At 40.1% G+C, this 16,410-nt stretch overlaps 1 protein-coding gene across 1 annotated transcript in view; it reads right to left on the bottom strand.

Annotated features, from left to right (window-relative positions):
* The window catches only part of DOT1L (DOT1 like histone lysine methyltransferase), a 742,223-nt gene that overhangs the window by 404,579 nt on the left and 321,234 nt on the right, over nucleotides 1-16,410 (bottom strand). Inside the window, exons 3-4 of the mRNA XM_053700101.1 lie at nucleotides 11,814-11,876; nucleotides 10,897-10,952 (exon numbers count right to left, since the gene is read on the bottom strand). Coding sequence (XP_053556076.1) covers nucleotides 10,897-10,952; nucleotides 11,814-11,876 — 119 coding nt within the window. The remainder of the gene's footprint in view (nucleotides 1-10,896; nucleotides 10,953-11,813; nucleotides 11,877-16,410) is intronic.

The raw sequence follows: 16,410 nt of genomic DNA on the forward strand, positions 1-16,410 counted from the left end.
AAATTCTAGGTCCGCCCACCAGAGAACGTGCGGGTGCAGTAGACTCTCCTCCCACAGATGGAAATGAAATTATCAGGTAAGCCTAATTTATGTTTTCCATCTTAATGGGAGGAGAGTCCACTGCTTCATTCATTACTTGTGGGAACAAATACCCAAGCTCTAGAGGACACTGAATGAAAACAGGAGGCTAAAAGGAGACTGACCCTATAACGAGGGCACCACAGCCTGCAGAACCTCTCTCCCAAAGAAACAAAAACATTGAATTTATAAAATTTTGCAAAAGTATGTAAGGAAGACCAAGAAGCCACCTTACGAATCTGCTCCACAGAGGCCTCATTCTTAAAAAGCACAAGAAGAGGCCACAGCCCTAGTTGAGTGAGCAGTAATCCTCTGAGGAGGCTTATGTCCTGCTGTCTCATAGGTTCTTTTTAGATATTGCAATTTTATCAAAGCATGTGAAACACAGTTGAGCAGGCGGATCAACCTGGACCTCCTCACAACAAACACATGTATTAGCTTTAATTTAAGAGGGAGAATCCTCTAAGATATCAGAGTCCTCTATAGCTAGTGACTAGATAAAATAAATGGCACACCTTTATACATCAATGGCCGGGGCACCTACCACCTCCTATGACCCAGACACAGGGAATCCCGCGATTCCTGTGACGAAAGGCAAAGAATAACTGGGGGATGAAGGGAGTGGGGGAGGTATTTAAACCTTTGGCTGGGTTGTCTTTGCCTTCTCCTGGTGGCCAGGTTCTTATTTCCCACAAGTAATGAATGCAGTTGTGGACTCTCCTCCCATTAAGATGGAAATGTAATATTCAATATTGAACATAAAGGGAAATTATTTTAGAACTTTGGAATTCACAAGAAGTTGTGTTGCCAGTTTGACATTAAGCTGGTTTCTCATTTTCTCTCTTGAATGTGAAAAGGAGATACTTGGAGAAAACAAATACCATAACCATTACAGAGACCCAGATATAGTCCTGAAATCAGTCTATAAATAATCAGTCTATAAATGACCTTTAAAAGTTATAATACATACAATATCTAGAGTGAAGTCTAAAGGAAGGGTAGGGCTCCTGTGAGTTGGAATTTCTTAATGGAAGAGAAGAGGGAAACCATTTAAAAGGGACATTAATGTTCTATTCCATTAAAACAATTTTATTTTTTAGGAAATATCCTTTATTTTTACTCACTGAGTTTAGCTCCTTGTTTAACACCTAATAATGAAGGGTTTATACACAGGGTGCTCAACCTTAAAGGTACATAAAACCCCAAATTTATCTTTTATGATTCAGGTAAAACAATTTTAAACATCTTTCAAAGGTACATTTCTAATCAAATTTGCTTCATTTTGGTATCCTTTGTTGGAGTAGCAATGCACTACTTGTAGGTATGAACACATCCGATGAGCCAATAACAAGAGGCATAAATTTGCAGCTACCAATAAACAGCTAGCTCACAGTAGTACATTCCTGCGCCTGAGCTTACCTAGGTATGCTATTCAACAAAGAATATCAAGAGAATAATGCAAATTAGATAATAAAAGTAAACTGGTAAGTTGTTTAAAATTGCATGTTCTATCTGAATCATGAAAGAAAATTTTGGGGTTTATGTCCCTTTAACTATGTGTTGTGACTTTTTTTTTTTAATGAGTGTTTTATCCCTGCTTATACATGCAGAATAACTGTCTGGGAGCACAAAACAGGCCTGATTAACAGTCTAACAAGTAGACAGGTAAGCAATTTGGTAACCTGGCCTTCATTGTAAGGTCAATCAAACATTTTGAAATCTTCATTAAGGCTATTTCCTATTCCTGCCCAAATACTGTCAGGAGGTACTGGCAGCTGCTTAAAAATTAAACTGCAGTAATGTGATAACAGGCTTGGTACCTATAACTGTGTGCAGTGTTATAAAGGGACTGATAGAAAAGGACAGTACAGGGAGTGCAGAATTATTAGGCAAATGAGTATTTTGACCACATCATCCTCTTTATGCATGTTGTCTTACTCCAAGCTGTATAGGCTCGAACGCCTACTACCAATTAAGCATATTAGGTGATGTGCATCTCTGTAATGAGAAGGGGTGTGGTCTAATGACATCAACACCCTATATCAGGTGTGCATAATTATTAGGCAACTTCCTTTCCTTTAGCAAAATGGGTCAAAAGAAGGACTTGACAGGCTCAGAAAAGTCAAAAATAGTGAGATATCTTGCAGAGGGATGCAGCACTCTTAAAATTGCAAAGCTTCTGAAGCGTGATCATCGAACAATCAAGCGTTTCATTCAAAATAGTCAACAGGGTCGCAAGAAGCGTGTGGAAAAACCAAGGCGCAAAATAACTGCCCATGAACTGAGAAAAGTCAAGCGTGCAGCTGCCAAGATGCTACTTGCCACCAGTTTGGCCATATTTCAGAGCTGCAACATCACTGGAGTGCCCAAAAGCACAAGGTGTGCAATACTCAGAGACATGGCCAAGGTAAGAAAGGCTGAAAGACGACCACCACTGAACAAGACACACAAGCTGAAACGTCAAGACTAGGCCAAGAAATATCTCAAGACTGATTTTTCTAAGGTTTTATGGACTGATGAAATGAGAGTGAGTCTTGATGGGCCAGATGGATGGGCCCGTGGCTGGATTGGTAAAGGGCAGAGAGCTCCAGTCCGACTCAGAAGCCAGCAAGGTGGAGGTGGAGTACTGGTTTGGGCTGGTATCATCAAAGATGAGCTTGTGGGGCCTTTTCGGGTTGAGGATGGAGTCGAGCTCAACTCCCAGTCCTACTGCCAGTTTCTGGAAGACACCTTCTTCAAGCAGTGGTACAGGAAGAAGTCTGCATCCTTCAAGAAAAACATGATTTTCATGCAGGACAATGCTCCATCACACGCGTCCAAGTACTCCACATCGTGGCTGGCAAGAAAGGGTATAAAAGAAGAAAATCTAATGACATGGCCTCCTTGTTCACCTGATCTGAACCCCATTGAGAACCTGTGGTCCATCATCAAATGTGAGATTTACAAGGAGGGAAAACAGTACACCTCTCTGAACAGTGTCTGGGAGGCTGTGGTTGCTGCTGCACGCAATGTTGATGGTGAACAGATCAAAACACTGACAGAATCCATGGATGGCAGGCTTTTGAGTGTCCTTGCAAAGAAAGGTGGCTATATTGGTCACTGATTTGTTTTTGTTTTTGAATGTCAGAAATGTATATTTGTGAATGTTGAGATGTTATATTGGTTTCACTGGTAAAAATAAATAATTGAAATGGGTATATATTTGTTTTTTGTTAAGTTGCCTAATAATTATGCACAGTAATAGTCACCTGCACACACAGATATCCCCCTAAAATAGCTATAACTAAAAACAAACTAAAAGCTACTTCCAAAACTATTCAGCTTTGACATTAATGGGTTTTTTGGGTTCATTGAGAACATGGTTGTTCAATAATAAAATTAATCCTCAAAAATACAACTTGCCTAATAATTCTGCACTCCCTGTAGTAATAATCCTTTTCTGTTTTGCACAGTATTCAGCAATAAAACATTTGTCTTATAACAGTAACATTTCTTAAATTAGCAAGTTATCTTACTCTCCTTAAAGTGAAGTGGACTGCTAAGTTATAGAGTAGGGAGTCAGCAAGGAAAGATTGTAGATAATATTCATTTACAGGTTTGGTTAGAAATTCTTTAATCCTTCCACTCGTTAATCTATTTTTTATAATCCTTTATAACAATTTATGCTTACCTGATAAATTTATTTCTCTTGTAGTGTATCCAGTCCACGGATCATCCATTACTTGTGGGATATTCTCCTTCCCAACGGGAAGTTGCAAGAGGATCACCCACAGCAGAGCTGCTATATAGCTCCTCCCCTCACCGCCATATCCAGTCATTCGACCAAAACAAGACGAGAAAGGAGAAACCATAGGGTGCAGTGGTGACTGTAGTTTAATTAAAATTTAGACCTGCCTTAAAAGGACAGGGCGGGCCATGGACTGGATACACTACAAGAGAAATAAATTTATCAGGTAAGCATAAATTATGTTTTCTCTTGTTAAGTGTATCCAGTCCACGGATCATCCATTACTTGTGGGATACCAATACCAAAGCTAAAGTACATGGATGATGGGAGGGACAAGGCAGGAACTTAAACGGAAGGAACCACTGCCTGTAGAACCTTTCTCCGAAAAACAGCCTCCGAAGAAGCAAAAGTGTCAAATTTGTAAAATTTTGAAAAGGTGTGAAGCGAAGACCAAGTCGCAGCCTTGCAAATCTGTTCAACAGAGGCCTCATTTTTAAAGGCCCAGGTGGAAGCCACAGCTCTAGTAGAATGAGCTGTAATCCTTTCAGGGGGCTGCTGTCCAGCAGTCTCATAGGCTAAGCGTATTATGCTCCGAAGCCAAAAGGAGAGAGAGGTTGCCGAAGCTTTTTGACTTCTCCTCTGTCCAGAGTAAACAGGGCAGATGTTTGACGAAAATCTTTAGTAGCCTGTAAGTAAAACTTCAAGGCACGGACTACGTCCAGATTATGCAAAATACGTTCCTTCTTTGAAGAAGGATTAGGACACAATGATGTAACAACAATCTCTAGATTGATATTCCTGTTAGAAACCACCTTAGGTAAAAACCCAGGTTTGGTACGCAGAACTACCTTGTCTGAATGAAAAATCAGATAAGGAGAATCACAATGTAAGCAGATAACTCAGAGACTCTTCGAGCCGAGGAAATAGCCATCAAAAACAGAACTTTCCAAGATAAAAGCTTAATATCAATGGAATGAAGGGGTTCAAACGGGACTCCCTGAAGAACTTTAAGAACCAAGTTTAAGCTCCACGGGGGAGCAACAGTTTTAAACACAGGCTTAATCCTAACCAAAGCCTGACAAAATGCCTGGACGTCTGGAACTTCTGCCAGATGCTTGTGCAAAAGAATAGACAGAGCAGAGATCTGTCCTTTTAAAGAACTAGCTGATAAGCCTTTGTCCAAACCCTCTTGGAGAAAGGACAATATCCTAGGAATTCTAACCTTACTCCATGAGTAACTCTTGGATTCACACCAATAAAGATATTTACGCCATATCTTATGGTAGATTTTCCTGGTGACAGGCATCCGAGCCTGTATTAAGGTATCAATGACTGACTCAGAGAAGCCACGCCTTTATAGAATCAAGCGTTCAATCTCCATGCAGTCAGTCTCAGAGAAATTAGATTTGGATGATTGAAAGGACCTTGTATTAGAAGGTCCTGCCTCAGAGGCAGAGGCCATGGTGGAAGAGATGACATGTCCACTAGGTCTGCATACCAGGTCCTGCGTGGCCACGCAGGCGCTATCAGAATCACCGATGCTCTCTCCTGTTTGATTTTGGCAATCAGTCGAGGGAGCAGAGGAAACGGTAAAAACACATAGGCCAGGTTGAAGAACCAAGGAGCTGCTAGAGCATCTATCAGTGTTGCTCCCGGGTCCCTGGACCTGGATCCGTAACAAGGAAGCTTGGCGTTCTGGCGAGACGCCATGAGATCCAGTTCTGGTTTGCCCCAACGATGGACCAGTTGAGCAAACACCTCCGGATGGAGTTCCAACTCCCCCGGATGAAAAGTCTAACGACTTAGAAAATCCGCCTCCCAGTTCTCTACGCCTGGGATGTGGATCACTGACAGGTGGCAAGAGTGAGACTCTGCCCAGCGAATTATCTTTGAGACTTCTAACATCGCTAGGGAACTCCTGGTTCCCCCTTGATGGTTGATGTAAGGCACAGTCGTGATGTTGTCCGACTGAAATCTGATGAACCTCAGTGTTGCTAACTGAGGCCAAGCTAAAAGAGCATTGAATATTGCTCTTAACTCCAGAATATTTATTGGGAGGAGTTTCTCCTCCTGAGTCCACGATCCCTGAGCCTTCAGGGAGTTCCAGACTGCGCCCCAACCTAGAAGGCGGGCATCTGTTGTTACAATCGTCCAATCTGGCCTGCGAAAGGTCATACCCTTGGACAGATGGACCCGAGAAAGCCACCAGAGAAGAGAATCTCTGGTCTCTTGATCCAGATTTAGTAGAGGGGACAAATCTGAGTAATCCCCATTCCACTGACTTAGCATGCATAATTGCAGCGGTCTGAGATGCAGGCGCGCAAATGGCACTATGTCCATTGCCGCTACCATTAAGCCGATTACTTCCATGCACTGAGACACTGATGGGCGTGGAATGGAATGAAGGACACGGCAAGCATTTAGAAGTTTTGATAACCTGGACTCCGTCAGGTAAATTTTCATCTCTACAGAATCTATAAGAGTCCCTAGGAAGGAGACTCTTGTGAGTGGTGATAGAGAACTCTTTTCCACGTTCACTTTCCACCCATGCTACCTCAGAAATCCCAGAACTATCTCTGTATGAGACTTGGCAATTTGAAAGCTTGATGCCTGTATCAGGATGTCGTCTAGATACGGAGCCACCGCTATGCCTCGCGGTCTTAGAACCGCCAGAAGTGAGCCCAGAACCTTTGTAAAAATTCTCGGGGCAGTGGCCAACCCGAAGGGAAGAGCTACAAATTGGTAATGCCTGTCTAGAAAGGCAAACCTTAGGAACCGATGATGATCTTTGTGAATCGGTATGTGAAGGTAGGCATCCTTTAAGTCCACTGTGGTCATGTACTGACCCTCTTGGATCATGGGTAGGATGGTCCGAATAGTTTCCATTTTGAATGATGGAACTCTGAGGAATTTGTTTAAGATCTTTAGATCCAAGATTGGTCTGAAGGTTCCCTCTTTCTTGGGAACCACAAACAGATTTGAATAAAATCCCTGTCCTTGTTCCGTCCGCGGAACTGGATGGATCACTCCCATTACTAGGAGGTCTTGCACACAGCTTAGGAATGCCTCTTTCTTTATCTGGTTTGATGATAACCTTGAAAGATGAAATCTCCCTTGTGGAGGAGAAGCTTTGAAGTCCAGAAGATATCCCTGAGATATTATCTCCAACGCCCAGGGATCCTGAACATCTCTTGCCCACGCCTGGGCGAAGAGAGAGAGAGAGAGTCTGCCCCCTACTAGATCCGTTGTCGGATAGGGGGCAGCTCCTTCATGCTGCCTTAGAGGCAGCAGCAGGCTTTCAGGCCTGCTTGCCCTTGTTCCAGGACTGGTTAGGTTTCCAGGCCTGCTTGGATTGAGCAAAAGTTCCCTCTTGTTTTGAAGCAGAGGAAGTTGATGCTGCACCTGCCTTGAAAATTCGAAACATGACGTGGGGGCAATAGGGAGCTATTTCTCAAACAGCGTGAAACATTTTGGATATTTAAGCTCGATACCCTGGAACCTAAAGGCATGAATAGAGAAATAGATTGGACCCCTTTTTATTAATTATTATCTCAATATTATTATATTTAAAAAAAAATCTTTTTGGGATTAATGTCCTGTCATTATTTACATAATGTAATTTGCATTTTTATTCTGTATCTTAGATCTCTATGACCATTGCCAGTCCTGATTCCCTTGAGTTGACGTTGCTGACTTTGAAGTGATATAAGTAAACTGCCAATTGTACATTGTATATGATGCATCTTTGTTATTAATGAGCGATTCATTATTACATTTATCCAGACGTGGGGGCAATAGGGAGCTATTTCTCAAACAGCGTGAAACATTTTGGATATTTAAGCTCGATACCCTGGAACCTAAAGGCATGAATAGAGAAATAGATTGGACCCCTTTTTATTAATTATTATCTCAATATTATTATATTTAAAAAAAAATTATTTTTGGGATTAATGTCCTGTCATTATTTACATAATGTAATTTGCATTTTTATTCTGTATCTTAGATCTCTATGACCATTGCCAGTCCTGATTCCCTTGAGTTGACGTTGCTGACTTTGAAGTGATATAAGTAAACTGCCAATTGTACATTGTATATGATGCATCTTTGTTATTAATGAGCTATTCATTATTACATTTATTTATCTAAGTTGATCCACTGTAGTAGCAAATTGCTAGATTGTTGCAAAATTTATCATTAATTTTGATAATAATTATATAATAGTTCATTGTGGCCTCTTATCTGTTTTTAAATTTTTCATTCACACTGACTGTGACACAAGATGGCGCTATATACAAATTTTGTGAAGCTTTAAGAATGTAAGGGTTAAAATTCCCAGGAATTACCTATAAAACACAGGTGTGTAATGAGTGATGTTATCACATGATTAAGGGGCACAGCCCCGAAACGTTGTGACTTTGTTTGCTCCTGTTCCTCTTGTACACAAATAAATAAGAAAGTTTGCAAGGAGACCACCTTGTTTGTGTTGAAAATTCGAAAGGCACGAAAATTAGACTGTTTGGCCTTTGATTTGGCCCTGTCCTGAGGAAGGGTATGACCCTTACCTCCAGTAATGTCAGCAATAATTTCCTTCAAGCCAGGCCCGAATAAGGTCTGCCCCTTAAAAGGAATGTTGAGTAATTTAGACTTTGAAGTCACGTCAGCTGACCAGGATTTAAGCCATAGCGCCCTACGCGCCTGGATGGCGAATCCGGAATTCTTAGCCGTTAGTTTAGTCAAATGAACAATGGCATCAGAAACAAATGAGTTAGCTAGCTTAAGCGTTCTAAGCTTGTCAATAATTTCTTTCAATGGAGCTGTCTGGATGGCCTCTTGCAGGGCCTCCAACCAGAATGCCGCCGCCGCAGCAGTGACAGGCGCAATGCATGCAAGGGGCTGTAAAATAAAACCTTGTTAAATAAACATTTTCTTAAGGTAACCCTCCAATTTTGTATCCATTGGATCTGAAAAAGCACAACTGTCCTCAACCGGGACAGTGGTACGCTTTGCTAAAGTAGAAACTGCTCCCTCCACCTTAGGGACCGTCTGCCATAAGTCCCGTGTAGTGGCGTCTATTGGAAACATTTTTCTAAATATAGGAGGTGGGGAAAAGGGCACACCGGGTCTATCCCACTCCTTGCTAATAATTTCTGTAAGCCTTTTAGGTATAGGAAAAACGTCAGTACACACCGGCACCGCATAGTATTTATCCAGCCTACACAATTTCTCTGGAATTGCAACTGTGTTACAGTCATTCAGAGCAGCTAATACCTCCCCAAGCAATACACGGAGGTTCTCAAGCTTAAATTTAAAATTAGAAATCTCTGAATCAGGTTTCCCCGAGTCAGAGATGTCACCCACAGACTGAAGCTCTCCGTCCTCATGTTCTGCATACTGTGACGCAGTATCAGACATGGCTCTAACAGCATTTGCGTGCTCTGTATCTCTCCTAACCCCAGAGCTATCGCACTTGCCTCTTAATTCAGGCAATCTAGATAATACCTCTGACAGGGTATTATTCATGATTGCAGCCATGTCCTGCAAGTTAATCGCTATGGGCGTCCCTGATGTAATTGGCGCCATATTAGCGTCCGTCCCCTGAGCGGGAGGCGAAGGGTCTGACACGTGGGGAGAGTTAGTCGGCATAACTTCCCCCTCGACAGAACCCTCTGGTGATAATTCTTTTATAGATAAAGACTGATCTTTACTGTTTAAGGTGAAATCAATACATTTAGTATACATTCTCCTATGGGGCTCCACCATGGCTTTCAAACATAATGAACAAGTAGGTTCCTCTGTGTCAGACATGTTTAAACAGACTAGCAATGAGACTAGCAAACTTGGAAAACACTTTAAAACAAGTTTACAAGCAATATAAAAAAACGTTACTGCGCCTTTAAGAAACACAAATTTTCCCAAATTTTGAAATAACAGTGAAAAAATGCAGTTACACTAACGAAATTTTTACAGTGTATGTAATAAGTTAGCAGAGCATTGCACCCACTTGCAAATGGATGATTAACCCCTTAATACCAAAAACGGAATAACAAATGACAAAAACGTTTTTTAAACAGTCACAAAAACTGCCACAGCTCTACTGTGGCTTTTTACCTCCCTCAATACGACTTTTGAAGCCTTTTGAGCCCTTCAGAGAAGTCCTGGATCATGCAGGAAGAAGCTGGATGTCTGTGTCTGTAATTTTTGCTGTGCAAAAAAAGCCAAAATAGGCCCCTCCCACTCATATTACAACAGTGGGAAGCCTCAGGGAACTGTTTCTAGGCAAAATTCAAGCCAGCCATGTGGAAAAAACTAGGCCCCAATAAGTTTTATCACCAAACATATGTAAACAACGATTAAACATGCCAGCAAACGTTTTAAAATACACTTTTATAAGAGTATGTATCTCTATTAATAAGCCTACCAGTCGCTATCACTGCATTTAAGGGCTTTACTTACATTACTTCGGTATCAGCAGCATTTTCTAGCAAATTCCATCCCTAGAAAAATATTTTAACTGCACATACCTTATTGCAGGAAAACCTGCACGCTATTCCCCCTCTGAAGTTACCTCACTCCTCAGAACAGCAAAGGATCTTAGTTACTTCTGCTAAGATCATAGAAAACGCAGGCAGATTCTTCTTCTAAATACTGCCTGAGATAAACAGTACACTCCGGTACCATTTAAAAATAAACTTTTGATTGAAGAAATAAACTAAGTATAAAACACCACAGTCCTCTTACGACCTCCATCTTAGTTGAGAGTTGCAAGAGAATGACTGGATATGGCAGTGAGGGGAGGAGCTATATAGCAGCTCTGCTGTGGGTGATCCTCTTGCAACTTCCTGTTGAAAAGGAGAATATCCCACAAGTAATGGATGATCCGTGGACTGGATACACTCAACAAGAGAAATAATATATATATATATATATATATATATATATATATAGAGAGAGAGAGAGAGAGAGAGAGCGAGAGAGAGAGAGATTATAAAGTGAACATTATACCATGTTTATTATGAATGTGCTATCAAAAGCAACAGACGCGAGAGAGAAACAGAGACAATTGTAATGCACAGCATTACTTATTACCTTACCTTGTGTTGGCTATTCTGTCTCTCCACTCCTCTGAGAGAAAATCCCCACGTTCCAGCTAGTTAAATTAAATAGTCACAAAAAATTATGGTAACTGAGTATGAATCTTTGAAAATGTACCTAAAATATGTGAAACAAATGCTTAGACACAGAATGATAATAGAACACTTAAAAAGTGACATAAAACCCAAAACAATTATTTTGTGATTTGGATGGAGAATACAATTTTAAGCAACTTTCCAAGTTACTTTTATCTAATTTGCTTAATTTCCTTGGTATCTTTTGTTGAAGGAGCAGTAATGCAATATTGGGAGCTAGCTAAAAGCCAACAAGAGACATATTTACAGCCACCAATCAGCAGCTTCTGCGCCTACCTAGATATCCTTTTCAATGGATACCAAGAGAACAAAACAAAAATTTGGTAATAAAAGTAAAATGGAAAGATGTTTAAAATCACATGCTCTATCTGAATTATGAAAGTTTAATTTTTACTTTAATGTTCTTTTAAGATTGATCAGTTTATTGATACTGTGTGTGTGTAGAGAAAAGGGTATCTTATATGTATATATTAACAGTATTAATGCTATATTAGTAATGTGTAGAATTGCGTGCTGCAGCATTTGGCCAGTACCAGATTTCTAGGAGTAAAAGCGCAACATGCAAGTATCTATGCAAATACAGATACTTTTCCAGTTTTACTCAAATACATAAGCAAATATTTAAATTATAAAAAAAACTATGTTTCCAAGCTGCACTTCCATCACAATTTACAATTATGAAGTAGTAAAATTACACACTGTTTTGAAACAGGTCACAAGAGAGTTCCTTGCATTACTTTGGGTTACCCTTTTGTGGGACTTGAAATTAAAACGGGACATTAAACTCTATTTTATTTCCTTAATTAACACCTTAAACTCACTGTGTATTCTGCATGTTTCTTTCCATACCATTTCATCCACTTTCGGAATTCTTTGTCCATTGACTATAATAAAAAAAAAAAAAAAAAAAAAAAAACACACACAAAATAAGTCTTCATTTTAATTTTTAACTCTGTTTTAAAATCTAAAAAGCAATATAAACCGACAGTGCATATTAATGTATTCGCAACTTTACCTGCAGGAATGCATTAAACTGTACACAAATACATGGTTTACCTTTATTTTTCATTTCAAATACCTATTTATGCCGATTGAAACCCCCCACCAATGCTAAAATTTCAGTGCAGGAGTACTAGCTACTAAAAAAATATATAAACAAGGGGGGGGGGGGGGAAGAGAACAGCCCTTTATAATAATAAAAAAAAAAAACATAATTTATGTAAGAACTTACCTGATAAATTCATTTCTTTCATATTAGCAAGAGTCCATGAGCTAGTGACGTATGGGATATACATTCCTACCAGGAGGGGCAAAGTTTCCCAAACCTTAAAATGCCTATAAATACACGCCTCACCACACCCACAATTCAGTTTAACGAATAGCCAAGAAGTGGGGTGATAAGAAAAAAAGTGCGAAAGCATATAAAATAAGGAATTGGAATAATTGTGCTTTATACAAAAAAATCATAACCACCACAAAAAAAAGGGCGGGCCTCATGGACTCTTGCTAATATGAAAGAAATGAATTTATCAGGTAAGTTCTTACATAAATTATGTTTTCTTTCATGTAATTAGCAAGAGTCCATGAGCTAGTGACGTATGGGATAATGACTACCCAAGATGTGGATCTTTCCACGCAAGAGTCACTAGAGAGGGAGGGATAAAATAAAGACAGCCAATTCCTGCTGAAAATAATCCACACCCAAAATAAAGTTTAATGAAAAACATAAACAGAAGATTCAAACTGAAACCGCTGCCTGAAGTACTTTTCTACCAAAAACTGCTTCAGAAGAAGAAAATACATCAAAATGGTAGAATTTAGCAAAAGTATGCAAAGAGGACCAAGTTGCTGCTTTGCAAATCGGATCAACCGAAGCTTCATTCCTAAACGCCCAGGAAGTAGAAACTGACCTAGTAGAATGAGCTGTAATCCTTTGAGGCGGAGTTTTACCCGACTCGACATAGGCATGATGAATTAAAGATTTCAACCAAGATGCCAAAGAAATGGCAGAAGCTTTCTGGCCTTTTCTAGAACCGGAAAAGATAACAAATAGACTAGAAGTCTTCCGGAAATCTTAGTAGCTTCAACATAATATTTCAAAGCTCTAACAACATCCAAAGAATGCAACGATTTCTCCTTAGAATTCTTAGGATTAGGACATAATGAAGGAACCACAATTTCTCTACTAATGTTGTTGGAATTCACAACTTTAGGTAAAAATTCAAAAGAAGTTCGCAACACCGCCTTATCCTGATGAAAAATCAGAAAAGGAGACTTACAAGAAAGAGCAGATAATTCAGAGACTCTTCTGGCAGAAGAGATGGCCAAAAGGAACAAAACTTTCCAAGAAAGTAATTTAATGTCCAATGAATGCATAGGTTCAAACGGAGGAGCTTGAAGAGCCCCCAGAACCAAATTCAAACTCCAAGGAGGAGAAATTGACTTAATGACAGGTTTTATACAAACCAAAGCTTGTACAAAACAATGAATATCAGGAAGATTAGCAATCTTTCTGTGAAAAAGAACAGAAAGAGCAGAGATTTGTCCTTTCAAAGAACTTGCGGATAAACCTTTATCTAAACCATCCTGAAGAAACTGTAAAATTCTCGGAATTCTAAAAGAATGCCAAGAAAAATGATGAGAAAGACACCAAGAAATATAAGTCTTCCAGACTCTATAATATATCTCTCTAGATACAGATTTACGAGCCTGTAACATAGTATTAATCACAGAGTCAGAGAAACCTCTTTGACCAAGAATCAAGCGTTCAATCTCCATACCTTTAAATTTAAGGATTTGAGATCCTGATGGAAAAAAAGGACCTTGCGACAGAAGGTCTGGTCTTAGTGGAAGAGTCCACGGATGGCAAGAGGCCATCCGGACAAGATCCGCATACCAAAACCTGTGAGGCCATGCCGGAGCTATCAGCAGAACAAACGAGCATTCCTTCAGAATCTTGGAGATTACTCTTGGAAGAAGAACTAGAGGCGGAAAGATATAGGCAGGATGATACTTCCAAGGAAGTGATAATGCATCCACTGCTTCCGCCTGAGGATCCCGGGATCTGGACAGATACCTGGGAAGTTTCTTGTTTAGATGAGACGCCATCAGATCTATTTCTGGAAGTTCCCACATTTGAGCAATCTGAAGAAATACCTCTGGGTGAAGAGACCATTCGCCCGGATGCAACGTTTGGCGACTGAGATAATCCGCTTCCCAATTGTCTATACCTGGGATATGAACCGCAGAGATTACACAGGAGCTGGATTCCGCCCAAACCAGAATTCGAGATACTTCTTTCATAGCCAGAGGACTGTGAGTCCCTCCTTGATGATTGATGTATGCCACAGTTGTGACATTGTCTGTCTGAAAACAAATGAACGATTCTCTCTTCAGAAGAGGCCAAGACTGAAGAGCTCTGAAAATTGCACGGAGTTCCAAAATATTGATCAGTAATCTCACCTCCTGAGATTCCCAAACTCCTTGTGCCGTCAGAGATCCCCACACAGCTCCCCAACCTGTGAGACTTGCATCTGTTGAAATTACAGTCCAGGTCGGAAGCACAAAAGAAGCCCCCTGAATTAAACGATGGTGATCTGTCCACCACGTTAGAGAGTGTCGTACAATCGGTTTTAAAGATATTAATTGAGATATCTTTATGTAATCCCTGCACCATTGATTCAGCATACAGAGCTGAAGAGGTCGCATGTGAAAACGAGCAAAGGGGATCGCGTCCGATGCAGCAGTCATAAGACCTAGAATTTCCATGCATAAGGCTACCGAAGGGAATGATTGTGACTGAAGGTTTCGACAAGCTGAAATCAATTTTAGACGTCTCTTGTCTGTCAAAGACAGAGTCATGGACACTGAATCTATCTGGAAACCCAGAAAAGTTACCCTTGTCTGAGGAATCAATGAACTTTTTAGTGAATTGATCCTCCAACCATGATCTTGAAGAAACAACACAAGTCGATTCGTATGAGATTCTGCTAAATGTAAAGACTGAGCAAGTACCAAGATATCGTCCAAATAAGTAAATACCACAATACCCTGTTCTCTGATTACAGACAGAAGGGCACCGAGAACCTTCGAAAAAAATCTTGGAGCTGTAGCTAGGCCAAACGGCAGAGCCACAAACTGTTAATGCTTGTCCAGAAAAGAGAATCTCAGGAACTGATAATGATCTGGATGAATCGGAATATGCAGATATGCATCCTGTAAATCTATTGTGGACATATAATGCCCTTGCTGAACAAAAGGCAAGATAGTCCTTACAGTTACCATTTTGAACGTTGGTATCCTTACATAACGATTCAATATTTTTAGATCCAGAACTGGTCTGAAGGAATTCTCCTTCTTTGGTACAATGAAGAGATTTGAATAAAACCCCATCCCCTGTTCCAGAACTGGAACTGGCATAATTACTCCAGCCAACTCTAGATCTGAAACACAATTCAGAAATGCTTGAGCTTTCACTGGATTTACTGGGACACGGGAAAGAAAAAATCTCTTTGCAGGAGGTCTCATCTTGAAACCAATTCTGTACCCTTCTGAAACAATGTTCTGAATCCAAAGATTGTGAACAGAATTGATCCAAATTTCTTTGAAAAAACGTAACCTGCCCCCTACCAGCTGAGCTGGAATGAGGGCCACACCTTCATGTGGACTTAGAAGCTGGCTTTGCTTTTCTAGAAGGCTTGGATTTATTCCAGACTGGAGATGGTTTCCAAACTGAAACTGCTCCTGAGGATGAAGGATCAGGCTTTTGTTCTTTGTTGAAACGAAAGGAACGAAAATGATTATTAGCCCTGTTTTTACCCTTAGATTTTTTATCCTGTGGTAAAAAAGTTCCTTTCCCACCAGTAACAGTTGAGATAATAGAATCCAACTGAGAACCAAATAATTTGTTACCCTGGAAAGAAATGGAAAGTAGAGTTGATTTAGAAGCCATATCAGCATTCCAAGTTTTAAGCCATAAAGCTCTTCTAGCTAAAATTGCTAGAGACATAAACCTGACATCAACTCTGATAATATCAAAAATGGCATCAAAGATAAAATTATTAGCATGTTGAAGAAGAATAATAATATTATGAGAATCATGATCTGTTACTTGTTGCGCTAAAGTTTCCAACCAAAAAGTTGAAGCTGCAGCAACATCAGCCAATGATATAGCAGGTCTAAGAAGATTACCTGAACACAGATAAGCTTTTCTTAGAAAGGATTCAATTTTCCTATCTAAAGGATCCTTAAACGAAGTACCATCTGACGTAGGAATAGTAGTACGTTTAGCAAGGGTAGAAATAGCCCCATCAACTTTAGGGATTTTGTCCCAAAACTCTAATCTGTCGGACGGTACAGGATATAATTGCTTAAAACGTTTAGAAGGAGTAAATGAATTACCCAATTTATCCCATTCTC

The sequence above is a fragment of the Bombina bombina genome, chromosome 2 (assembly GCF_027579735.1).
Source record: "Bombina bombina isolate aBomBom1 chromosome 2, aBomBom1.pri, whole genome shotgun sequence".
Classification (NCBI taxonomy): Eukaryota; Metazoa; Chordata; class Amphibia; order Anura; family Bombinatoridae; genus Bombina; species Bombina bombina.